Here is a 26,092-nt window from a genome sequence, read left to right on the forward strand (position 1 = left end):
GCAAAAACCCTGCCAGTGCATTAAAAGCACACCTGGACAAAAAAATGAATTGGCATCCTCAGAGCCTGGACATCAACATTATTCAAGCAGTGTGGGATCATCTCGACAGAGGACAGAACAAAAGGGAGCCAAGATCCAAAGAAGTTCTTCAAGAAGAAGCCTGCAGAGCTATTCCTGAAGACTACTTAAAGAAATTACAGAAAAGCTCCCCAAGAACGTTCAGGCTGTGCTGAAGAATAAAGGTGGTCATAACCAAATGTTGACTTTCAAACTTGTTAAAATCGTTTTCTCTTTATGTACTGTATCTCCATGTATGTTTGCACATAATTCAACAAATCATTGCACCTATTTTCCATTTCCCTAGGAAAACATAAAGAAATGCTTTGTCATTTCATTTAAAGTGTAAAGAAATGCTGCCAACACACACGTGTTAACATATTTTATACTGTAACATCTTTGAGAATAGTGTAACAGCCACAAAGTGTCACAGATTTTATATAAGTCTACATGTCACTGTGACATTCACTCTTCTGCTATTCTCCATCAGCAAAGACAGATGTGTTACATTAGACGGGATAAGTTATTGATCCCCGTCCTGCACTCTGCTGCCGGGAATTCTCCCGGAAGAGTGTACTGTACATCCAACCCCCACCAACTGCTTTTCTGTGCATCTCTCCGTCTCTTCTCTCTCGCTCTCTCTCTCTTCTCCGTATGCTTAGCTTATCTCTTTTGTTTTCCTCGATAAGGTTCCTGCAATGCATTAAAATCAGGGGACTTACTTGGGCTGACTGAATGCAAGGTAAGAAAAGAAATGTGTTGGTTCTGTGCATGCCTACTGCTGCTGCTCAGAGATTATGGTGCAACACATTATGCAGTGTCATGATGCAGCAATGCATGTGAATCGATAAGCAGGTTCTTCTCTTTATTTTTACAGAGTTAAAACATTTCGGGGGTGGAGCCGCAGTGGTGATTTCATTGGATAGTTTGAACTTGCTTTCTAAGAGGAAATGCACTAACAAAGGAATAAGGAAAAGGTATCATTTGCTTTTTAATTATGCCTTGGAGTCTGTGTAGTATTTGGAGACACTAAGGGTGTAATGTGCAGTGTTTTCCTTTTCTTACTTGTAGACCTTTGAGATATCTGTTCATGGTTTTGCTGGATGGAAGTTTTATAATCTTATCCCGAGTCTGTCCACCTGTTACACAGTGAGGTGTTAATTTACCCGAAACAGGGCAGATTACAGGCTTTATGGCCTGCTGCATACGTGTGTGTGTGTGCGTGTGCGACCATGAGAGTGTGTGTGTGTCTTTTCACATCGTTTACGTCACAGCTGCTGTGAGTCAGCTCCTCTCTTCCTTTCCTGAGTCACTCATCCAGTGGTTGCTTGGTTACTGCAGAGCGGTGAAAGTTTCCTATTGCGTCTTTGTCTCCGTGGACGGATGGGCTTCGATATTTATTCAGGCTCAGGAGTGAGTGGTCAAATAATGTACGTGTTTGTGTGCATGCGTGCATCTGCGGTCGCTGCTTCAGCCAACGGGCAAAGGCTGACAAATCAGTTTCAGCACATCCTGTTATTGAGAGACACTGGACGTCTGGGCACTGCAACTGAACCCTTAATAAGCTGACACTGCCAAGGAATTGTATTTAGAGGAGACACAAAAGAGAATCCTAATTAGAAAAAGCATGCATGTCATTTTTGGTCATATTTTTAAAATTGCGACAGGTTCCATCCTCACACTATCAACATCCAAATGTTTTTGGCCAGGCGATTAAAAAGTCCATTTTAATATTTAAGCTACTGGGGCATAATTTTTAAAGGCAATTTGAGCCTGAGCACTGACTACTTAATTTTAAGTGGCATCGACACCATTAGCTGGTAGGTGATGAAACTGTGGAGATTGGTGACATATTAAAGGAAAAACCAATATTAAGTGTGCCAGCATGACCCCCAGAACAGCCTCATTGTTCCTTGCAATTGATTTTCTTTGTTTCTGGAACTATTCAGGAATGACAGAGCGCCATTCTTTAAAAAAAGAAAGAAAAAAAAAAGCCACCAGTTGTTTTTTTTTTCTCAACCCAAGATCAGATCTCAACCCAAGATCTCACTTGGGTTGAGATCTTATGACTTCAAACATGTTATTCACATAATTTTCAGACTCTTCCTTTGTTACATGCCTCTCCAACCCTACTGGACTGCAGTGACAGTCCAATGTTGTTATATGGACTTATTTGGAGGTGTAAATAAAGGATAGATAGATTGGGTTTTTTAATTATAACTATAACATAGTGAGTGTATTGGCCTACATAATGAATTTTATTTTATTATAACGTGTATTATCTCTGTATTCATTGAAGTATTTGCCAATCTGTGAATATGCTGATAGCACAAACATCACCACGACAACAGCAAGGCAAGAAACACATGTAGGTGGTCAGACAGTAGGTTAGTGCGTTAATTAGTTTGAGGTGAAGCTGTCTGAGTCATTGTGAATCATTCATACAGGGATGAAGAGCTTCATTTGTGGATGTCCTCAGGTCAGATGATACAGGATGACGAGGAGGGACTACCAGTCACCTGCTTCTGTTTTCAAAGATGCTGCTCAACCTGTAAACCGTGGAGGAGCACTGACTCCAGATCAAGCCTGGTAACAGCATCATCATCCTTCTCCCTCTTTCGCCAGCGCCGACGGATCAAGCAACTAGCGTTTGCTTTGCTTGATCTTTTTGGTACAGATTCCCCACTTGGACAAGACTTAGTTTAAATGTGTGGGACACAGTTTTAACACAAAGAATTTAAATATGGCCGCCCGCCAAGATCACCACAATAAGTTTATCAGTTTCAGCGATGACTGTATGCCAGCACAACTTTTTAGTGACATTTACTCCTTGCAGAATTGCAATACTTTTCTTGGGAATAGTGATTGTCTTATCAGTGACAACAACAATATGACAGCTATGAAAAGCTCCACTGCGCAATGCCCCTTCTGTCCGAACACTAACTCTGAGAATGACCAGAGGGAAAATGTTGACGGAGACAATTTAAATACTGCCAGCCAAAGAAGACTTCCAACATCCTCTCAAAACTACAATCACCCAGGAGAATCATGTGGACGGGACAGGAAAGTGAAAATAAGGAAGAGTGTGTCATTTGATGATGATGTCATTGTCTACCTGTTTGATCAGGTACTGATTTCCTGTTCTACTTTAACCTTTATTTTAATGCATTTTGAGGCTTTTTATCTTCTTTTTTTTAGCTAATAATGTGTTTATTAAATGTTTTTAACAGGACTATTTCAACCATGTTACTGAATACTGAATACCTCCTGTTTATTCTTAGGAGAGTCCAACTCTGGAGATGCACTTTGAGTCTTACACATCTCTGATGAGCAGCTATTCCTCCAACCTGCCAGGTGTCACATTAGAAGATAATGGTAATGTCTTCAAGAATTACACAAGTGATTTTGTAAATTGTATGCCATTATTTAGAAAAAGAGCAAAACACACACTGTACCAGTGAAACATATTACACTTTTACTTAACACATTCATTCATGCTGTAATTTATATTTAGTAGTATCATCATGTAAAGCTGAGGCAGAGAGAGCAACAGCAATACCTCACTATTGCAGGTATCCATAGCAACAAAATTGGGGTCTGCATGAAAAGAAGGAGCTGGGCTCGAGGTGGGTTGCAAAGTGGCTTGCAGATGAAGCTGTAGAAAGGCTGGCGTACATGACAGTTATCAATTTGACGGAGATAAGGGTATCAGCTATGTCATCAGTTTGACTGAAGTAATGCTACACTTCAGTTACTGTGTTTTTTTACATTACTTTTTCCTTTATATTTACAGAGAGACGGAACAATGAGCACATAAAATATGATGGCGATGTTATCACCATCAGCAACAGGAGTACAATTCTAAATAATATTTGACAGTGTTATTAACAGTTTTATCTTTTTATCTGTATCAAACAAAAGGCTTATGGCAATGTAACAAGATTAAGGGTTGCACCATGCACTGCAGGATATCTCACAGTTGTCAGTGTGGCTAATTATGCATGTGGTTGGTTTTGCGTGCAGCCTTCGAATGGGAGGATGACTTCTCGGCTTTGGAGAAGAGCTGCCATTTTCAGTATGACGGGCACTCTCATCCCTACAGCCTACTGCAGACACATAACCGGACCGCCCAGTCCAGACCAGAGAATGGCTGTCTATCCCAAACCTGCCTTTTCCTCACCTATGTCACTGAGTCAGACCTGGAGTGAGATAAGGGTGAGTGACACGCAAATGCACACACATACTGAGCTGCATGTGGTGATTTTTATGACACGTGGTAAGGTAAAGACAGCCTTTCTATCAGAATGTCTGCCTTCAGCCTAAGGCCATCTCACTGTCACCATGGCCTAATGTGACATCCACACTTGTTTTTCTTTCAGAGAGCCAGCCTTGGCCTAATGGAAAAACTGACTAATCGTCCAGATCTCTCCTCTTCACCCTAACTCATCTCCTACCCGCCCTCCCCCTTTTATGATGACTCAGGGATTTTAATAGCTTTTTTTTCACTCCGTCTTTGCTCCAAATAGATTCAGCGCACTTGCCATTCATGACATCACAGCTGAGCAGGACTCTCTGACAGCGCATTCAGTTTTCACAGTTGTTGGTATGACAAGATTACTGCCCATGATGTCAAATAACGGCAAATAAGAGTTGCATAAGAGTGCTGGTGCCTTTCCAGCTGCAAACTGCGTTGGAAGCTACTCTTTATGCCAGGTTGCGTCCTTGGACCTGATGTAGGAAACAGAAAAATGGCTGCTCAAACTTACGTGAGTTTAACAAACTCCTGTCTGCTTCTGCAGTTGCACTTTATCTTTAAATTGTTGTAATTTTCAGGCTAATCTTGGTGTTGGAGAAAATATGTTGTTTATACGGTTTGTTTTGCTCAAACAGAGCATGCTTGTGGGGGCCCTGTTTGCTTGCCTCATTACTGAAGTGTATTGAGCTCAGAACATATCAGCAGCTGTGGTAAAATAAACAGTGTAAGCCTTAGGGCCAATGGAGAAAGAAACTGTGCACACTAAAGCGCAAAGATAATATTTCCACAGAGGCAACTTCAGCAAGGTTTGGTTGATTAGATACAATGTACCTGAGGAGGGAAGGAAACCTGGCAGGACCTGTCTTACTGTTCACACACACACACACACACACACACACACACACACACACACACACACACACACACACACACACACACACACACACACACACCTCTTTAGAAGACATCAAAATAAATCCCATTCATTTATTAGAGACTTGTAGTAACCTTAAGCCAAGCGTCCTCCTAAATATCCTCTAATGATTGACATTATGTGGACTTTTGGGGCTTTTGTCCTTATATGGGAGGCGAGTCCCCACTGTGTGACTGTGTAAACAGGTTTATGTTCCCACAACATGAGTAATAGAAGTACACACACACACACAAACACACACAAGCTGCTCAAGGGCATCGAACGCTGGAAGTGTTTGCTTCTAAAAGCTGGGAGCTTCACACCTGTAACGTTGCTGTGTCTGTGACATCCCAACACTGTGCTAATGTTGTTAATGCTCAGACTAAGAGGTTTGGAGAAAAAGTTAGAGAGGTGAGGCTGAGATGGTTTGGGCATGTGCAGAGGAAAGATTGGACCAAAGATGCTGAAGATGAAGCTCCCAGGCAGAAGGAAAGGAGGAAGACCTCAGAGAAGATTCATGGATGGAGCAAAGGAAGACAGGCAGTGGGTTGAAGTGACCGAGAAGGATGATAGAAATAGAGTGAGATAGAGGCTGATAATCCACTGTCGTGACCCCTAAAGGGAATAACTAAAATAATAAGAAATCCATTAGCCATTAACTTGTTGAATAGAAAAAATGTATTGGCCAACTGCCATGAAGCAGTGTGGTTTCTGTGTATAGACATGAAGTTTTGTATGTTTTCTAGAGATTTGTTTCGTCACAAACAGCAACACCATTGTTTAGGTCTTGTGAGTGTGTAGGCCATATAGTAAGAATAAGCACACAAAGCTGAATGTGTGCCGCCGACGCATAACTGGTTCATAGTGTCCAGATCTGAAAAGTGAGGCCAATGTGGATGTGTCTTAACCTCCTAAGACCCGAACTCTTCCACGGCACGCATGTTTAATTTCTCTTTGATATTTGGGCTGATTGGGGCCCGATGAATGTAAAAAGAAAGAATTACCAGATTTTTTTTTTTACCTTATTTTTGTTTTTAAGAAAAATAAGAGCCAAGATATCAGGCCCTTGTAGAGCAAAATTTAGTATTTTGGTCTAAATAACCCAAAATGTGATGTCCACATATGTGGACGCCAGTCAGGGGCAATTCCTAAAAGACAGATACTGTTGAATACTGTACTGATACTGTAGAAGTCTATGAGAAAACAGCCCTCGGGCACTCCTGACCTTTGAACTCAGTAAACACCTTTCTAATCAGATTATGTTCTCCATCACTAGCTTCAGACCTCCCCAAATCAAACGTGATGTTTATTTCGGAAATTATGGGTGCCTTTAGAGTCGAAAGGGAGGATAAAGCAGGGTCAGTCTTATGACTGACAAATTGCTATCCCACGAGCCTGCACTGTGTCTGAGATTCACAGTCAGTCACCTCTCATTCGCCACATTGAATTTCAAAACACCAAAACTCAAATGTCAAAAGCAGGTAGCTTGAAGCGACAAGCCCATTGCCCCCCTACTTTAAGCCCTTCCCCAACATTGTTTTAAATTTTTATGTATTCCTACCTACCCAAATGAGGAATCATCACCTGATATATAAACATTCAGTATCTATGCACTGCGATAGCATAACTGCAATCATTTACCCTTGTGAGTCTCTCTGCCTGTGTATATGTGTCACTGAAGCAAAATATGGAATTGAAGACCATCAGTGTTTGTCCCTAATCTTCCAGATGTTTGCAGACACAGCAAATGCAGTCACTGATGAACAGTCAGTATACCTCACCGCAGTGACGCCTCCCTGTCTTTGTAGTCTTGCTACCACAACATAAGGTAATCCTAACTGCCAACAGCTGCATTAGGCTGCCAAGTTAAACAGTTGGATTACTGCAGATCACATTTCCATGTGAAGAAGGAGCGTGTTAATAATTGCAGTTGTTCTGCTTTTCTTTTATGGCATGTTTTTTTGTAATGTGTGTGTGTGTGTGTTTTTTGTGTGTTTTTTTTAGTTTTCTAGTGGCCTGAGGATGTCCATCAGAAGTAATGCAATGCAAAAAGCTCAAAAAGCTTGTCTGTTGAAAAGCAAATATTGGAGCAAAGTTTAAATGAGGCCTACATTCAGCTGTAGCCCGGAGGACTGTATTCAAATGAAGGAGCAGAAGGTGATAAGTCACAATGGAAAATATGTTAACTGTTCAGACGAACTAACTTTACTACAGTTGTCTTAAAGGTAAGAGCACCTCTGCAGCTTAGCAGCAAAAGAAGAAGGTTTACTTACGTTCACCTGAATGAATAAAAAGCATTTCACAGTTGGAAATGCTGTTGCTGAGCGTGTTATCGGCATATCAGTATGGAAAAAAGAGCAGTTTTTGTAAGGGTTTTAAAATATTAGACCATACCATTCAATTCCACCACTGCAATCTCATTATATTGCCTTAAATGTTTTTTAATGAAATACAGTAAAGTAAAACTCCTCAGTTACATTAGTTAGCCAGTAAATCCTTAACATTTTGCTTGCCAACTACAAAACGGCTACACTTTCTAGAAATTGGAAGCAGGAAACGCAAAAATATCACATCAAAATATTCCTAATTCAGCAGGTAAACTCGCCAAACTAACACTGAAAGGGTTTCAATTAAATATTTTTTTCATCACTGAACTACGGCACACAAATTTTCACTGTTCTCTGAATCTATGCAAATATCAGCTATCAGCTGGAACTTGTGAATGGTAAGTACGCATATTCAACCAATTGTACTCGACGTATTTCACTTTCTGAACTGAATAGTCGTGTTCTGACTGCTATTTGTGCTTTTTCTCAAATGAACAGTTGCACAGATATTAAAGCACACAAGCCTGCAGGACACTAAGATCTGTCTCCGTAACCATGTTTATATAAGATGATCCCTGGATTTGAATGCTGCTTCCACCAACTACTAAGTATCGTTGGAAAACATTAGTGGGAGCCAAAGTTAATCTGAATCCCCCCAAAATAAAAATAAAAAACATCCTAGTATAAATGTAAGTTCAGTATAATTCTTGCACATCTCTGACTTTCTGCAGCAACAGCAGCAGGTTGTTGGGAGGTTTGGGGTTGAGGGCGGAGCTAGCGGGGGAAAGGGCTGTCTCTCTATTGGCTGAACAGCGCGACGTGTACATCTGTTAGCAACAGGTAGCCGTTCACATGTGACAGTTATCTGTGAGCCTCGCGCTGATGTGCTGCTCTCGCGCTCCCTCCTTCCCACTGCTCCTTTAATTGACTTTATGTCGCTGATCATGTCCGGCTGCATGCTGACGCTTTTTCTGTAAAAAGAAACAGGAGGGCGAATATTAGTGTAACTTCCCAGGTAAGGCTTTTAGTTCCCTTCCATTTGTGTTGTGAGTGAATTTGACTTGTGTCTGCTCATCTTCATATCGGTTACAGCAGTGCCGTTGGTGTGATTAAGCTGAGGTTAGGGAAATAATGACGATGATGGAGAAATACCCGTAGTTTTTTTATTGTGCGTACTTATCTATGTAAAACAGCTTTATCTGACAGCATGTGATAGTATAGTTTAAACTGTCACTGTTTGTAAATTCACATTTAAAATATATAATAGTAATAGAACCTCTTCTTAAATAAGTTTAGGAGCTGATGGTTTAGTCTTAATATGTGAAGCCAAACTATGCAGTGAGTTAAAGTGAAGTTAAAGAGCTTTGCTGTTGCTATGAGCTGCCAGGTCTGTTTTTGTGAGTGTAACCTTGACATGGGCATTATCTCTGAACTGTGGGGTAAGAGGTGTGGAGTAACAGACCAACATCATGGAGTTTTCACACTGCAAGAGTCTGATTAGATACAACAGGATGCCAAGTTGTTTGAACTGGAGCTGACTGAAGGAAAACTATGAAGCGGGCCACTTTATATCCTTTTTTTCTTGTCCTTAACACTCCTATCTTGTCTTCCAGGTTTGTTGAAGCTGAGATCTGTTCTGTCAGAGATAAGAGGAGTAGCAAGATGAAATCCAAAGGGAAGGCTGTGAAGCCATCCAGAAGGACCTGGTCCGACCCGGAGCCGGAATTCGAGCCAGACACAGAGCCGGGCTCCAGCGAGCAGGAAGGCTCAGAGGCCTCGGTCCGGATCCGTGGCTCCTGGAGGGGCTCTCTGAGGAGCGGCGATGGCAAGAGGCAGGGAGGAGGCCGGCGACGCAAGCATGGCTCCAGCACCAAAGAGCGCAGCATCCGTCGACTGGAAAGCAACGAAAGGGAACGCCAGCGCATGCACAAACTCAACAATGCCTTCCAAGCGCTGCGCGAGGCCATCCCGCATGTGAAAACCGAGAAGAAGCTGTCCAAGATTGAAACGCTGACCCTGGCTAAGAATTACATCAAAGCTTTGACCACCATCATCCTGGATATGTCAGGGGGCTGCCTGCCTGCTGGGGGGGTCCCTTCAGAGGCCAGCGCTGCCAAGCTCCTCCAGTGCTACCAGCAGCACCTGGAGGAAGAGGGGGAGGAAGGTCTCACCCAATACCTAACCAGCATGCATAGCTTCAGCCAGCAAAGCTAACAGTAAGATTAAAGCAAGGGGAGCCACCAGGAGGGCTGGACAAATCAAACATTACCCACTTCCTACAGTCACACTGCTCTTAGAGACGTTCAGCTGTGTTTCCTGTAGGAAGTGGGCTCTTTTTTCCACCCCCCAGATCATAGACCTCTAATAAATGCTAGCAAGAGGTGGGCTGTGCAGAACTCCATGCAAAATATGGAAGGATTTTATACAGCAGACATGAAGAATGCAGACTGGAAAGTGAAACCAAATGGACCATAGTTGTGTAATGTTATGTGCCCAGGAAAGAAGGGCTGCTTTTTTTCCACTCTTTTTTTTCTTTTTCTTCTTGCGTGTTGTGGTTTAAACTGGGGAAGGGGATTGTTCTCTTTTGTGTTATCTTGCCATCTTCTTGTATCGACTCTTGAGAAACCTGCTCAGTGTAACCTCGAGCCATAACTGTTGCATCCATGAAAGAAAGACAACTAAGCAGAAGGCTTAAATATTGAGGTGTTGTTGCAAGAAAGTGCTCACAATGATAATCCACCCTTGATCTGAACGCGTAGCTCATTTCTCTTCTTCTGCACACAGAAGAGTTCTTAAAGGCACAGATGCTATTTAACGTGTATGTTACTTGCTTATCCCCCCTCCCTGCTGTGTTTCCATGTGTGTTTAAGCTGCAAACTTTGTGTGAAACATCATAACGGGGAAAAAAAAACATTTGAGAAGTTGTTATTAATAAATACATTTATTTATTATTGACACAGACTGTTTCTTTTTTTGACCATGCACAAATGGACCACACACACAATGTTCAGTATTCACAGATAATAGAGATCTCACTTGCAACATTTACAAATAGTTCAGCAGATTTAGACAGCGAAGGTGCATTTAAGCAGCTATCGACATAAACTGATGCCTGTGCATGATGTTTAGTAGTCCGTGTAATATTACAACTGCCACGATACTGAGTAGATACTAGTATTTTGCAATCTTGCAACAAAAGATAGTGTTTTTTTTCCCCCTTACTGCTCAGTCATTCTACAACCATTATGTCAAAGGAAGTAAACAGCATGCAGCACTCCTGAGAAAGAGGAAGGTTCAGTTTGAGCGTTTCAGCTATAAGACTACAGTAATTTTCCTCTTTTTTACAATATTCACCAGTGTACACGCTTCATGATAATGATAGATTTTTTTAGGTAATAACATCAGAAGTCCTTGCACAAGGCATGTGTAAGTTTAAACCAGTGTAGGTGTTCTAACAGCTGCTACATACTGGCTCCAAAAAGCAGTCCATGGGTAAACCTCTACGATCTGTCTAGAAACAATACTTGACTGATTAGAAGTGACTAATGCTAATTACAGAGCGTGTTTTGGAGTGTATTTTTACAATTCTCTCAGCCAGTGTCATTCAGCTAACAGTGGGTTCAGTTTACCTCACAAGCTGACTTTTTACATGCAATAATCACCCCAATTCTTGTCTTCAGAATCCAAAAGATGACACATAGATGCACATAAAAGTATTCAGTAGTGCCAACGGTGTGTCAGATCAGCGCACAAAAGGAGCAGACAAGTAAACAAAGATAAAACTTGCGTCAGATTAACTTGCCCTGTTGACTTGTTGCTCACAGGATAAAATGCAAAATAGCACTCACTCTGAAGCTGGTGGTCCAGCAACTATTCAACTACAATTCAAGCACATTTTAAAAAATATACATCTTTCATAAAACCCCCCCTACCGTCTTAACCTTAACTTGTTGTAGTAATCTATACACAGAAACCACACATATCATGAACATCACATCCTGATTAATAAATAAGGACAAAAATGAATTAAGACCACTAAGTTCAATGGCAAAAGACTAACCGCACTTACAGAAACATACACAGAAATGCCCTGACCATCACATGAATGGCTAGTACAAATAAAAACAACACAGGGACAGATCAGATCAGCATGTTTGTCATCAGCGATGGCTCTGATTGTCTGAAATCCATTGCTCTGTTTCACTGGCTCACAAGGTGTGAGAACTCCAACCTAAGGATTTAAGGATCACCTTGCTATTCCAGTGTTAAAATAAGCTGTGCTTTAAAAAAATACTACAAAGGTAATCTGAGTTTTTTTGTTTCTTTTTATACAGTTTGTGTGCACAAATTTGTGTTTGTCTAACATCCTGAAGTACCGCTGTCGACCTCCGTGTTCCTGACTTCCAGCAGGCTCCGAGGGGATGAGGTGTCTGTTAGAGAGGGAAGACGGATGTGGGGCGGTTCTACAGAGTTCCCTCTCACTGTGATATGGTCCCATCCACCCTAAAAACAATGACACAGGGGTCATAATTATTATTACTGAGGATAAGTTTGTTTACCATCTGGCTATAAGGACTAAACAAAGCCATGAAAACTGGGAGCCACACCTTTCTGTTGTTGTTCTACTGCAGTTTGCACATGAAGACTGAAGTGTTCCCGCAACGAATATTTACTCTACTGTTGTTGTTTTTTTCAAACGGCAATAAGCTTGATATACTTTGTGTTGGTAATTGTAGTTTTCAACACCTCCCATCCAACTCATATTAAAAAAATTTCCCCCATAAAAAACTGCATATATAAAATGTGACCCCTCTTTTTTTAATGAAAAAAATAAACAAGCCAAAAGAAAATAATATTACAATTAGCATGTTGAACACACCCCAGATTATGTACAGCGTTTACTTTACTTGAACAAGCTGCACAGGATGCTTGATGGATGATGCTTTTTAGGATTTTTAGGACAAGGAGACAAACTTCAGCAGATAATAAAAAATTCTAAGTCTGTGGGAAAATGTGATGTATAAATATATCTGCTGGAGACTGCTGTGCTCAAAATATCAACAACTACCAATAAACTGCTGCATTACTGTGATAACAATATGCCTTTATTTTGTTGGCCTATTGCATTTTGGGAAGGACAGGATCAGTAAAAAAAATGGTGACAATTTCACTCATGACACATATACAGTAGGGGAAATTATTGGACCTCATGTTGAATAGGTTTGCTCACTCACGAAGAAACAAGTGGTTTCTAATTTGTTATGGTAGTTTTACTTTACTGGGGAGAGATATATATCAACCAAAAATCCAGAAAAAACATATTACATAAAAAGTTGATTTGCAAATCACTGACTGAACTAAGATTACAGATTACAATCAGTCCAGTCAATCGCAAATACTCCTGATCCAGCTGTACTGGAAAATCTTGGATGAGAATCTCCTTCCCTCAGCCAGACTGCTGTAGATGGGTCGTCCAGCATGACAATGACCCAAAACATATTGATTTATAAATAAATCAACATCATGTGTTTTTTAGTTGATATTTTTTCTCTCCACTAAAATGAAACTAGCATAGAAGTTAGAAACTGTTCAGAAACTGTTATTTTCCACCACTGTACAGTCATACTGTTCGGTTTCTTTACCCCAATGCCATAGTCCCAGGACTGTCCTTTGGGCTGCATGGGTTGGACTGCGAGTCGATGGCACACCGTCCCGCAGCTTAGACTGTGGCTGCCCTGCACCTTGTCTGCTATGATCCATACCTGCAGCCCCAAAACAAAATCACCCACAAATAAACATGCGGTGTGGTACATGTTCACTGAACTGAATCAATTTTACATTAGAAGTGCCAAAAAGTAGAAAGACAAGAAGTCTGAACCTCCATGCCTATAAATATGTGAGGTAAAATCTGTTAACTGCATTCAGCTTTTAAGGATGAAATGGATGAAGGTGGTGCCATAATGTCCTACCTGGTCCAGAGGGCCTACAGAGACTTTGCGGACATTGTTGGATACGTGTTCCCAGGAGGAGCCCTGAGGGTAGCTGGGGGTCACACCCTGTCGATACCACAGGTTACCTTGATAGAAAAACACCCACATCAGACATCTTGTAAAAAATACATACCAGGAACTATAAACAGAACACACTACGTCATTCATCTATAAAAGTAACTTATAAACCTAAGCTGTAAATAAAAATCTGTGCTGCGTTTTGCGCTTTACCGTTCTCATCTACAGTGTAGACCGATGTTCTTCCCACAGACACCTGCTTCAGCTTCTGTTTGGCTGGAGACGGGATGTGGTACCAACAATCTCCTGCAGAGGGAGACACCCGCACACATAAAACACAGGTAAAATGCATCTGCTTGAGTAAATTTTATTTCAATATGCAGACATGACAAATGTAATTAAAATTTTCAGCCTTCACTTTCAGTTTTCATTTTTTCCCCACTGACCTGCCGGGTTCTGTGGTGACACAGATCCCCTGTAGAAGGCAGATCCGTCCCTGGCAATAGCCCACACCTGGCTGGCAGCCCCAATGGAGATGGACTTGAAAGGCTGGTCTGTTCCCACGTGGAGCCATGAAGATCCCTGAGAGAGCAGACAGAGAAAGCACTACCTCTCAAAAACCTGCTTCTCCATATTTAGATGTTCATAAACAGAAATAAAAGAAACTTTGGACGTTTTTGGTCTGTTGATAAACATCATTTCTTTTTTTTCCCTTTTTCTTTTTGTCTTTAGAAGCACTAATAAATTTAGCATAAAATAATACAATAATTATCTTTCTCCAAATGAGAAATTAAGCCAAGTATAGCTACCCTAACTCTGGCAAATCTGCATGCTGCAAGCCGCTTTTCAACCCACAACCAGCTCCTATTCATGAAACGTCTGACTTAGTCAGTCATCATTATCATCATATCATATTTCTTGTCATTAATGCCTGCCCTGCTGATAGAAATTACAATCTTCTTTTGACTGAAGTGGTTGTATTTGAAATAAATGCAAATATCTCTCAAACTCTCCACACTAGAAGCCCACATTAGAACTAAAAGAACCTCCACAGTAAAAATAAATGACAACGTGCTAATGCACCTCTCTGTACTTTGTGTGCATTTGTTATGCAAGCGGAAAAAATGACAATAAGCTTTAATGGTGGCTCTCCAAAGATGTTAAACCAGTTCATTTGGTGTCCGCTTGCATATTATTAATGACTCACAGCAGGTGTCAGGGCGGTGACTCCCAGTCGGCAAAGCACGTCGCCCTTGTTACTGATCGCCCACACAGGAACCATGTCCACGGTGCTCTGAGCTGCACATGGCAGGATGGTCACATCACTTAGTGCGATGGGGGGAACTTCTTGCCAAGGTCCTGTAGTGGTCAGTTTACACTTCCTGTGCATGAAGGCCAAATAAACACTCAAAGGTGTCCTTGACAACAAATCTCTTCAGTTAAATACCCTCCTGCACATTATTTCAGATTTTCTCCAGAATTTAAAATTCTACAGTAACAAGCTTTATATGATTAACACCACAATATATTTTGCTGATTATGGCCCATTTGTCCCAGTCTGATTAAAAAACAAACACAGGGATGGCAACTTTCAGAGTGCTGTGTGCCTGCTGAATAAATAGTGCACAGACCAATAAGCCAGTGATGCTTTTTATAGTACCTTGCCCATCGCCTACGACGCACAAAGTCCTTCATCGTTTTATAGCCATGATATGACCTGCACAGAGACACAGGGAAGCGAAAGAATGAATTAAAGGAAAGATAAATAAATCAAGATCATAGTTTGAACCAAGTGAAGCAGCAGGTGGGGTTTCAGGAACAGCATATGAAACCTACGCTGGAAAATCAGCTGCATACTGCCAGCCTTCTCTGTCCGTCCCACCAGACACGCTGTAGTCGATAGCCCATTCTGACACCTGAAAACAGCAAACAGGGGAAGTGAAACACTCAACGCACCTGCAGGTCTGGCCACACCCCTTATCTGCGATATATTTAAGAAAAGATACTAGTATTTTTCAAACTAATGGTTAGAAGGCCATAATAGCAGCTACTGTAATTATCACAGAGAAGGTTACAGATCAACACAGGGAATCTCCCACTGTGGGTGTGTCTGCCTACCCATGTCCACTGAGGGGAGGGAGGTTTTGTATTTGCTTTGGTGCACTCGTGTAGTCCTGAAGCATCACTCCACATGTAGCGGTCTGTTGGTAAGCCTCTAAAAGAAAGAATAGCAACGTTCAATGACAGAAAACACACATATTAAAACAACATGTGATTCAGCTGAAATGACTGTTAAAATATGTTGTCTATTTGTCACATCAGAGTGCAATGGCAACGTTTTAAATGTTTCTACAATTGCTCAGTTTATGTAAAAATAATAATAATAATGATAAAATAAAATAAAGAAATCTCAAATGGACTTGATCAGATGTTGGTTTTTGGTGTAGCTAGGCAACCTTTCAGTACACTGTTCATCAGAAAAGAAACTAGGATCCTGTTTCTTTTCTGGGCTCCGTCTCCCCCAAAAAATACAAAAATAAAATAAAAATCACACATATATTAATGTAAATAGTATGAAAAAAACCTTAAATCCACTGTTGTAACAGTTAAAGTGGAAGAGAATGGGATCAGAAATTCTCGATTAACTTATTTTTAGTGAAACACCTGCACCTGCTGGTGTTGGCAGGGAGAGGCTTATATAAAAAAAATGACACCTATTTTTCCCCCTTTTTTAAATCTCTACCTACTGCAGCTTTAACAAATGTATGAGATCTATTACATTTATTACATGTGAAAATTTCCCCTCTTTACAGTTATATTTGTCTGAGTGCAGAGGAGATAACAGGAGATGGGCTGTTACACAAGGAGTGCTGGATAGGGCCCTAAAAGAGCATCAACACAGGAGCAGGACTGGTATGAGCACAGGTCCCACTAAAGGATGAAACCGTCACAGAGTCTGTTTTGGACAGTTTTGCTCAGAAACATGAACATGCCTATTAGAAGTATTTTTGTAGGGCTCCTTTTTTCTCCTAGCACAAAGGAGCAAATACCGGTCCTGCTGCTGGGTTGACGCTCTGTCTCTCTCAAAACATTCTTGCAATTTCACTTATGCGTGTACTATGTTAGACAAGCTGTACTACCGGTGCAATGTAAATGCCAAAAAGCAAAACTAGAGTAAATTCAGTCAGGAGTCCAACCTAGAGGAAATGCATTTATTTCCTCTAGGTTGGACTATCGCAATTCAATATTATCACGTTGCTCTGAAATCTCGGTGAAAAGCCTTCTGCTGAATGCTGCAGCGAGAGCACTGACAGGAAGCAGTTAGAATATATTTCTCTCGTACTGGCTTCTCTTCATTGGCTCCCTGTTAAAATCCTTTTCTAAAATTCCGATCTTAGAGACTTCACAGTATCTCAGTATCCTAACAGAGCACATCACTCTGAGCCCGCTGGCTTACTTGAGCTTTCAAGTAAGCTTTCAGGCCCCTCTTCTGTGGAACCAGGTCCCAGTTTGGATTTGGGAGACAGACACCCTCTCTATTTTCAAGATCAGGCTTAAAACGTTCCTTCTTGGTAACGCTTATAGTTAAGCCTGAACCATAACTTAGTTGCAATAGGCTGTAGTGGGTGAGTATTTCTTCTTCACTTACCTCTTTGTGTTTATATTCGATTGCATTTAACCATTAGTAATCATTAAATTATTTTGTCCTGTCTCCCTCCGCTCACCTCCCAAACGGTCATGGGAGACGCCCGCCTCTCCCTGAATGAGTTTTTCCTTCCCATTGTCACCAAGTGATTACTTATAAGGGGTTGTGGGATTGTTGGGGTTATCTCTGTATTACTGTAGGGTTTTTACCATATAAAATAAACCACCTTGAAGTGACTGTTGATGTGAATTTGTGCTACATAAATACAAGTGAATTGAATTGTTGCTTCTCCAGAGCACCTGCTCCTGTACTTGCACCAGTTTAGATTAAATTAATTCTTATGCTTCCTAAAAGGACAGATTGGTATCCCTGGAGTTTAACTGACTTTGTGTTACACAGTGGACATATTGTACAGCTAGGTATTAGACTGGATATTTCTGTGTCCTTGACATAAAAGAATTAACTCTACAAAACAAATTATCGCATATATTCTGACAACACTTTCCAAAGCGACAGAAGCTCCACTCTTGCACAGTACCTGTTGGTGTAGCCAGTAACGGGGTTCCACCGCTGATTCTCATAAATGTAAACGCTCTTAACGTCCGTCTGGGTGTAAATATTATCTGTGCTGCTTGCCAATCCCTGGAAGAACCCTCCTCCGTAGCCCCCGGTGTAGATCCAGGCTGTGTGGTCAAAGCCGATCCCCCACACTATCCCAACACTGTTACACTCCACTATATGCAGATGGCCTCCAACCTGCCGCCAGAACCTGCAGACAGGAAAGAAATATAGCTAAGTGGTTAGAATAGAAAGTCATATATCAGAAGGTTAAAGCCATCAGTCTAGTGACGTGCAGCTCATTCTTACATCTGGTCGCAGGGTGTCGGGTAAGGCACGGCCTCTAGGCCAGGTGAGGGTTCACTGACAAAGATGTCCCCTTTACAGGTAATGGACCAGATGGCCTGTTTGGAGGGAGGACCCTGGATCCCCCTTGAGTCACAGCATGACACGCTCAACAATGCCAGCTGAAGAGCAGGACAGAGCAGACGGAGGGAGCCAAAGATGGAGAAACAAATGAGGAATCATTAGAGAGAGCAGAGAGAAGATAAGAAAAAGTAGAAACTGTAAAATGAATGTCAAATTCCTACTGGCACAGAGAAGCCACTGCAATAGTAAATCATTTTCCCCCTCACAGTATTTAGAATGAATGTGTTTTGTTTTATTTTCCTTACTAAGCCTGGTATACTCTGGTTAGAAGACTGACATGTATTTATCTATTTCATCTCAACCCTTTTTTTTTGTACAGTCTCAAAAAGTACACATTTTTAGATGATATAATGAATAAATTCTGCATAGCATTACATTATTACTTTCCACTGTGCTATTTTTTCTTTCCATACCCACCCAATCATGCATTTCCAGCTCTGTGGCAGCCGCCAATCGAATAGGCCACCTCTGTTTGGTCCGCTCAGGAGTATAGATGGCAAAAGTGTGTTTGGAGTCATTTAGCACAGGAACCAGGATGGTAACTTCATTGATAAAGGCATGCAGGTACTGAAAGAAGTGTTAGCAAAGAGAAGTTGAAATATACAGTAAGCCTTTAGTAAGCCAGTCTGCTTTGGTGTTATTTCGCAGCCAGCGGTAAATGATAATCAAAGAAAAGTTAATACATGAAACTTAAGGAAGACACTTTTTTACTAAACAAACGCACACTTCCGTCTAACCTTCTTTTCCTCATAATAGTTGTAATAGATGAACAGGATGCCATCCTTGTTGCCCTCCGGTCCTGAGAACTGCTCCAAGGCAAAATGAACATCTATCCACTTATGTGGCTTCCAGTCTCTCCACCACTGCATGCTTCCCTTCTTCACCCACACAGACTGCAACAGGATTGGATCAAGTGAACGAATCAAATGACATGCTAATGAAAGAAACGGCTGGTAAAGTGCATGGTTGAGAAGGTACCTGTTCTATGGCTTGTTCATAATGTTTGAAATTATCAATCTCTCTCCTGGTCCGCTCGCTGAGTTGCTCAAAGATTTGTTTTCGCCAAGCTGCCGTCTGGGCTGGACTGACTGACAAACTCATGGACTGGACCGACTGGACTAAAGCTGGATGAATAAAAGGACAAAAATAATGACATCAACGCAGCTTCAGTGAAACTGAGCATAAGCACTGACTTTACATCCTTTTATACAAGTTACATGTTACTTAAAGTTACATAAAAATCTAAATGTTCAATCAATCACCGGTGAGTTAGCTCACTGAACTCACATGCAGCATTCACAGAGTTAAACCAGCTGAGCTGGGAGTGACTGTCCACAGAGCAGCCTCCTCCACTGACCCAGGCCCACAGAGGGTGCTCGTCTCCACCATAAGGATCCTCCATGGCAAGGGTGTAGGTGGCTACTGAGGACAAGCTGCAGGTGTCAGCTGAGTCCAGCACTGCTCCAGTTTGAGCCTGCTGGCTCTGTGCCTCCTCCAGATCCACATTACTCCACTGGGTATCAAGAGGGCTGCCAGACTGGCTAGGAGAGAGAGCAACACCAGCGCAGGGGGCTTTGGCATCTCCTTCGTGTGAGATGGTGTCCTCCTCTAGGACAGTGGGAGTGGCTTTTCCAACATCTCTCGAGGTCTTCCCCAATTCTCGATCGGAGACGAGTTCAGAGATGAAGCTGTCGCTGGTGACCTTGGGGATACGGGGTTTGGGAGTGTCAGTGGGCGGGTCAGATGGGGCGTCCACAAAGGTATCCGGGGAGGTGGAGGTGACGAGGCAACCGGGCCCATCTGCAGATCCTTTCTCTAGGTCTGATTCTGCATCACTTGCTACTGACGGAGCACGCACCTCACCACAGAAAAAACATCCGGCACTGAGAAACACAGACAGAGAGAGAATTAACTTTATTATTATATTTTTAAAAAGTTAACTAGAGTGTGTGTCCTCTGAGGCGCATCCACCTCTGCAGGCTGTTTGCGCTGGCGCTGGAGTGGGATCGGTCTCCGTCTCGGGGAACGGTAATAGCCTTCCAAGTTTTCCCACTCAGCTCACTTGAGGTCACGCCTTGTCTGAAGTACACAGCTCGGTCCTCAGAGCTGATAGCCCACACCTATGAACACCAGCAACTTTCAGAAAACCTCAGCATGACTACATCACTTGCAAACATGCAGTAATAAAGCCATGTAGTAATCCTTATAAGATTCCCAGCAGTTACACTGAGGACACACTGAATCACCTGGTCGTTCTGTCCTACGTTGATCATGATCATTTCTCCAACCATGCTGATCCAGCCGGAGCCACACGGGTTATGAGAATTCACGCCACGCCTGAACCACACCTGGTAAAGCAGGAGTGTAGAGTGAGAGGTATTCTGAAGACATCGCAGGTTTAATCCCTGCAGTTTTAACAACAAGCTGTTACAAGCCTGTTTAACTATGTTTAGACATTTTTCATGTTGCGTCAGTCACAGTGTTGAAATTAGGAGTGAACTGTGAAGTGCCAACACAGATTATTAAAGTAAAAGATTGGCAGAGCAGCTTCTAATATTTGTTTCTGTTCTTTTACTTTGCATTTGTTGGTCTTTATGCTCCATTTACTGAGCTGAGGAAAGAAATAAATCTTCATTATAAATAAATAAGTGAAACATTTGAAAGCTTTTAGCTTGGTCACACCGCCATCTTTGCACATTCAGCTAGTGTAAACTGACAAAACAGAATTAGCCACTCACACAGGAAAATGCAAAATCTTATTTGCCAACAGGCCAAGATATTTAATGTATTGGAAGTACTTCCACTGATTACACGTGATTGCAGCACTATCTTACTTTATTGTCCTTCGTCACAACCCAGACCACGTTGTTTCCCACGGCTACGTGTGTAGCTCCCACATCGGAGCTGGGAGACTCCACTATTGCCCAAGAGGCACCTGGATTGCAGGAAATATTAGTTCTCAACACATTCACTCAGAAACACCACGTCACCCTCCCATCAATGAGCCTGTCTGTACCTTTAGGGCAGTCTCTGCTTATGCCCTCCCTGACAATGAGCTGCCCCTCCCAGAGCACAGCCCAGACCAGGTCTGCTGGGCCACAGCTGATCTGGACCACCTCCCCAGGTAGAAGCACCTCCTCCCATGAAGCGCCCTCAGGATTTTGGTGATAGATTCCCTCTCTAAACCACACCTGAACAGAGACAAAGACAGACTCTGGAAATTAAGAGTTGGTTTCAAGCAATTTTGGTGTGACACGATTGTATATGTGAGACCATATCATTTTAAAGTAGTTAGTTAGCATGCTGCTAATGTCTAACTCTGCTTTTAATGGCAAATGATTTGAAGCATACACAGTTAATAAACACACATTACTTCTACAATCAAGAAATTCTCAATCTGAGCCTATAGCAGCATAATAACATTGCCACTGAAACCTAAAACAAGGTAGGTGCTGCCCTGTATATATAATCTATACCTTGCCCTGCAGGGACACAGCCCACAGAGACAGCCGGCCCCTGGGTTCCTCACTAATCTCCCAACCTCCACAGCTGATGTCGCTGAAGGGATCTGGTAGAGTTGTGTGCTGTGAGGGGATCTGCCATGCACACAAGGAAAACAAGAACTTAAAACGCGCATTCACCCATCAGCACTCATTACATGCATATGTTATGCAGTAACACCCACCTTAGCCCAGGTGTCCATTGCTTTGTACTTCCTGTAGCGGAGCCATCGCCTGCGACGGACACAGGAGTTCCACTTCTTGTCTTTAGTATAGGTGGCAGGGAAATCGATGGCATAGGTCCATCCCTGGAAACACAAACATCTGAACAGGTCACACAAGAGAAGGGAAAAAAGGGCAGTAATTGAAGCAGACACATTTTTTAAACTCACCCCTTTCTCTGTGGGCTCTCCCTCAAAGTTTTCATCCACATACCAGTCACCCTCCCACTCCCAGCTGCTGGAGGGCAGCTGGAAGCTGTCCAGAGGTTGGTGCTGCAGACCTGTGACGTCGCTCCACTGCCAGCGGTCGCTTGGCAGCAAACGTTCAGAGAAACCGTCTACGGGATTCCAACGCTGACAAAAAGTTGGGCAGAGAGAGTGAACTGCGTTAAAGCCGGTGGTGTTGCCTTTTATTTCATATTAAGGGAAAAAAATAGCACTTTTAGTGAGATATCCCATGGAGATGTAGCCACAAGAATGAAAATGACTGAGTGTCGACGTAATGGGGATAATCTGACAGAGCAGTGTTATAAAAGGTCTCGTGATCTTGCACTGTGAGAATTTTTTCCCATTAAAAACTGGTTTAGCGTGCTTCTAAGGTTCACTTGTTAAGGCACGTAGCCTAATGGCTTGTGGATTTAACAACAGAGAAGTGGGACTCTGCCATATGAGGATGCTGAACATATAATGGGGAACTTTAACTTTCAATTTTACTTGTGCAATAATAAAAAAAAAAGAAAAGGTATTATAAACTTGCTTAAAGAAAGACGAATAATGTGGGTTCCTTATTACATATTTCTTGGCTTTTACAAGAACTTATTTTAATGTAAATACAGTCATTAAAGAATGACAGCCCCCGACTAGTCACAGAGACCCACTTGATTTTCGTAGGTCTCCTCTTGGTAGCGGATGGACAGGTCGGAAGCGTGAACGTTCAGGTAGATGTTGTTGTCGCAGGCGATGCCCCAGCAGCACTGCTGTGCCGCCGTGACCCGCTTGAACTCCATCTGGGCATCGCGGCACTGATCCCACTGCTGCCCCGCCGTGGACAGGCCGTAGACCCGCCCGTAGACATCCACAGCCCTCAGCAGGGAGACGGGCATGGCTGCACCTGGAACCTGACGAAGAAAATGGCTTAATGCTGATAATGTGGCTTTCAACTTACATTGTACATTTTCCCACAATGAATGGCTATAATACTGGGACGTGTATCACAACATTTGGCATCAGCTGCTGTGTAAAGATGCTGAAGTGTGTGTTTAAATACACTGGGCCTCATAAAAATGTTTTGGACATAGCAAAAATAAGTGAAATTGGCTCAGAGATAGGGTTGGACACTCTATTTAAGCAGATCAGTAAAAAAATTCAATTTGAATCCTTCACAGCTGGTCCATGCGTGGACTTATACGTGGAGCCGGCAGTCTAGAACTCCCACTTCCTGGCCGTCTCCTCTAGCTCTCTTGGGGGACACCATGGTGTTCCGATGCCAGCATGGGATTTGTCCCTCCCTTTTAGACATCTGTGAAACATCATCCTACTCAGATGGTTAAAACACCTTAAATCCCCTTGTAAATGAGTGAGTTCCTGACACTTTCTCTAAAGCTGAGCCCAGAGACACTTTGGAGTAAACACGTTTCAGCTGCTTCTATCTGCAATCTCATTTTTCAGTCACTCCAAACCATACGTGACTATATATAAAAGCAGGAACATAGATCAGCCAGTAAAACTGACAGTTTTGCTTTCACAGTAAACTGTCTCTTTATCACAACAGATGGATACAGTGATTCTACAATACTGCAGACACTATACCAGTCCATCTGTCTCCCCCGCCAATCTCCCCTCACTGTATCGCAGTGCATTATGATTTTATCACAAGTGATTCTTTTCTTACTCAACACTATATCTCAACACTATATATATAAAAAGTGGGATGGTGTTCCCTAGCAAATCGCAGAGAGCAGCATTGTATGATGTTTGTTTACAAGGCTCTGCTCCCAAGATTCCCTTAGCTTACCCCTGCTCCTTGATTGAATTTAAACCAGTACTTACAATGTCAGGTCATGGGACGTTTTAACATTAGCTGTACCTCTTGATCAGTCTGAACTTAATGGTTGCATCTGTCTATCTGCAACTACTTTTGCATATCTTTTTCTTAATATGTGATCATGTCTTTTATTATTTAGCTGTCTCAATTTTTGAATGTTTTCTGTACTCAGGCCTCTCGCACTATCCTGCTGAAAGACACCACAGCCATCAGGGAATGCCGTTTCCATGAAAGCGTGTACATGGTCTATAACAATGCTTAGATATGCGGCATGTGTCAAAGTAACATCCACATGGACCCAAGGTTGCCCAGCAGAACATTTCTCAAAGCATCACACTGCCTTAGCCGGCTTGCCTTCTTCCCATAATAAATCGTCGTATCAGGTGTTCCCCAGCAAAGCACCCACATGCACCTGGCCGTCCACATGATATCAAATAAACATGATTCATCAGATTAGGCACATCTTCTTTTGTGGCTCACATGCTCACTGGTGGTGCTTTCAGGGGTAGACAGGGGTCAGCATGGGCACCCTGACTGGTCTGCAACTATGGAGCCCCATATGCAACAAACCGTGATGGACTCTGTTTTTTTGTTTGTTTTCCAGAACCAAACCAGCATTACATTATTCTACAAGCAGCAACAGTAGTTCCTCAGCTGGATCAGACCACACAGGCCCCAAGTGTACTTGTGATCCTTGGCTGGTTCACCATTGTTCCTTCCATGGACAATGTTTAATAGATACTTAGCACTGCAGACCAGAAACATCCCACAAGAGCTGCAGTTTATGAGATGCTCTGACCCAGTCATCTAGCCATCACAATTTGACCTTATGAAACTGACTCAAATTGTTTGCTTCCCCATTTTTATTGCTTCTAACGTGTCAACTATGAGGACAAAATGTTCACGTGCTCCCTAGCATACCCACCCACTAACAGGTGCCATAATGAACAGATAATCAGAGTTATTCACTTCACCTGTCAGTGGTCAGAATGTCATACTTGATTGGTATAAATATATTTTTCATGACCACTGCATATCAAGCAAAGCATACTACACAATTTAAAATGAGCAGGAGCCTAAAGACATAAGACACCAACAGTACAGAAGTAAAAAGCAGGCCACAATTATACACAAATATGAACAAAGTGTGTGTGGAAAATAGGGAGATAAGGGCCACATGGCCTCCTTAGAGAACAGTTGTTTACCAATCTGTAAACATTAGTTGTTAAGATCATGCGCTGTAGTGGCGATGACCCTTGCACTGCGTTGCTCGATGTCTTCTCAGCGCAATTTGCTGACCCACATTTAACACACTATACGTGTGGCATTTGTAATAACCAAGCCTGTATGTGAAATGTACACAGATCACAGAGTGGGCTCTGGGCTAGCTAAGTGGCAGTCAACTGTTTCACAGCATCTCGTAACAAGTAGGGACGCTGCTGCTGCTACAAGGCGTATCCTGTCACTCACAGCTGTACATGCAGCACACGTCAGGTTGATGGTAACAATGAAATACATAAGGATATCACACGCACACATGTTTGAAGCGACTGCGCTTGTTCACCCGTGGGGCTTACTACCAAGTAATAAAGTACGTAGCTGCCTATTAGCAAGGGTGTAAGATTAGCCTGAAATATTGGACTATTTACAGTAGAGGCGACAGACAGGAGAGGGAAATGTGAAATGAAATGCCCCCAAACGAACGTGTACAGTAAAGCCAGCTCTGTGATTTAACGAAAATGCTCAGCTTGTTTTGGTACAGGCTTACGGGCTTAGCCCGATAGAAATAGCAAACTGAAAGAGTTCAAGCAGCCAACCTTGAGCCTCCTCTCATAAAGTGGCTGTCGGCGGTGGTGAGAAGTCACAGCTGTTCATTCATCCAGTGGAGATGGATCGTAAGCTGTCCAAATCATTCTGTGTGCCGTAGCTGCTCACTCACAGCAGAAATGATTCAGTTTGAAACAGGAAGTGCTGTTACTTCTGTTCCCACTGGCAGTTTCCGTGGCAGCAGGCGCTTGTAGAGGTGCTGTTTAGCAGACAAGCAGCAGAGGGTGCTGTAAAGCTATAATTCATGTTCAGGCTGTTCAGGAGTAGTACTGCGCAAATATCCCGAGCTCTCTTGTATTTATATTTT

General features: G+C 42.4%; 2 protein-coding genes across 6 annotated transcripts; one reads left to right on the forward strand and one right to left on the reverse strand.

Annotated features, from left to right (window-relative positions):
- Positions 1–2,924: 2,924 nt before the first annotated feature.
- On the forward strand, positions 2,925–10,468 carry bhlha15 (basic helix-loop-helix family, member a15). 5 transcript variants are annotated; one of them, XM_063482111.1, is made up of 4 exons: positions 2,925–3,184; positions 3,339–3,432; positions 4,081–4,272; positions 9,166–10,468. In XM_063482111.1, the coding sequence occupies exon 4, from the start codon at positions 9,215–9,217 to the stop codon at positions 9,764–9,766; it is 552 nt and encodes a 183-aa protein (XP_063338181.1). In that variant the 5' UTR covers positions 2,925–3,184; positions 3,339–3,432; positions 4,081–4,272; positions 9,166–9,214; the 3' UTR covers positions 9,767–10,468. The 5 variants fall into 5 exon arrangements, with proteins under 5 accessions (XP_063338181.1, XP_063338184.1, XP_063338182.1 ...); XM_063482114.1 differs by lacking the exon at positions 9,166–10,468 and adding an exon at positions 4,437–4,522; XM_063482112.1 differs by lacking the exons at positions 2,925–3,184; positions 3,339–3,432; positions 4,081–4,272 and adding exons at positions 4,685–4,823; positions 6,954–7,053.
- A 33-nt stretch (positions 10,469–10,501) lies between these two features.
- On the reverse strand, positions 10,502–25,987 carry tecpr1a (tectonin beta-propeller repeat containing 1a). The gene is made up of 24 exons (XM_063481498.1): positions 25,776–25,987; positions 22,793–23,032; positions 22,086–22,268; positions 21,879–22,001; positions 21,670–21,789; positions 21,210–21,384; positions 21,028–21,128; positions 20,440–20,541; positions 20,165–20,313; positions 19,481–20,076; positions 19,172–19,317; positions 18,931–19,086; positions 18,611–18,760; positions 18,074–18,231; positions 17,745–17,975; positions 15,679–15,775; positions 15,397–15,476; positions 15,221–15,277; positions 14,768–14,942; positions 14,007–14,142; positions 13,774–13,866; positions 13,522–13,628; positions 13,195–13,314; positions 10,502–12,055 (listed from the first exon to the last, which is right to left on the reverse strand). Exons 2-24 carry the CDS (start codon positions 23,015–23,017, stop codon positions 11,912–11,914), a joined length of 3,624 nt encoding a protein of 1,207 aa, XP_063337568.1. The 5' UTR covers positions 23,018–23,032; positions 25,776–25,987; the 3' UTR covers positions 10,502–11,911.
- Positions 25,988–26,092: the final 105 nt, after the last annotated feature.

This window comes from Pelmatolapia mariae, linkage group LG8 (assembly GCF_036321145.2).
Source record: "Pelmatolapia mariae isolate MD_Pm_ZW linkage group LG8, Pm_UMD_F_2, whole genome shotgun sequence".
In the NCBI taxonomy this organism is placed as follows: domain Eukaryota; kingdom Metazoa; phylum Chordata; class Actinopteri; order Cichliformes; family Cichlidae; genus Pelmatolapia; species Pelmatolapia mariae.

Bases quoted from the DNA above. Each gene is read 5' to 3' on its own strand.
- bhlha15 (XM_063482111.1), top strand. From the start codon at position 9,215: ATGAAATCCAAAGGGAAGGCTGTGAAGCCATCCAGAAGGACCTGGTCC.
- tecpr1a (XM_063481498.1), bottom strand. From the start codon at position 23,017: ATGCCCGTCTCCCTGCTGAGGGCTGTGGATGTCTACGGGCGGGTCTAC. The intron at 22,269-22,792 runs GTGGGTCTCTGT...ACTTTTTGTCAG, and splicing joins AGGAGACCTACGAAAATCAA to CGTTGGAATCCCGTAGACGG. The intron at 21,790-21,878 runs GTGGGTGTTACT...TGTGCATGGCAG, and splicing joins CAATGGACACCTGGGCTAAG to ATCCCCTCACAGCACACAAC.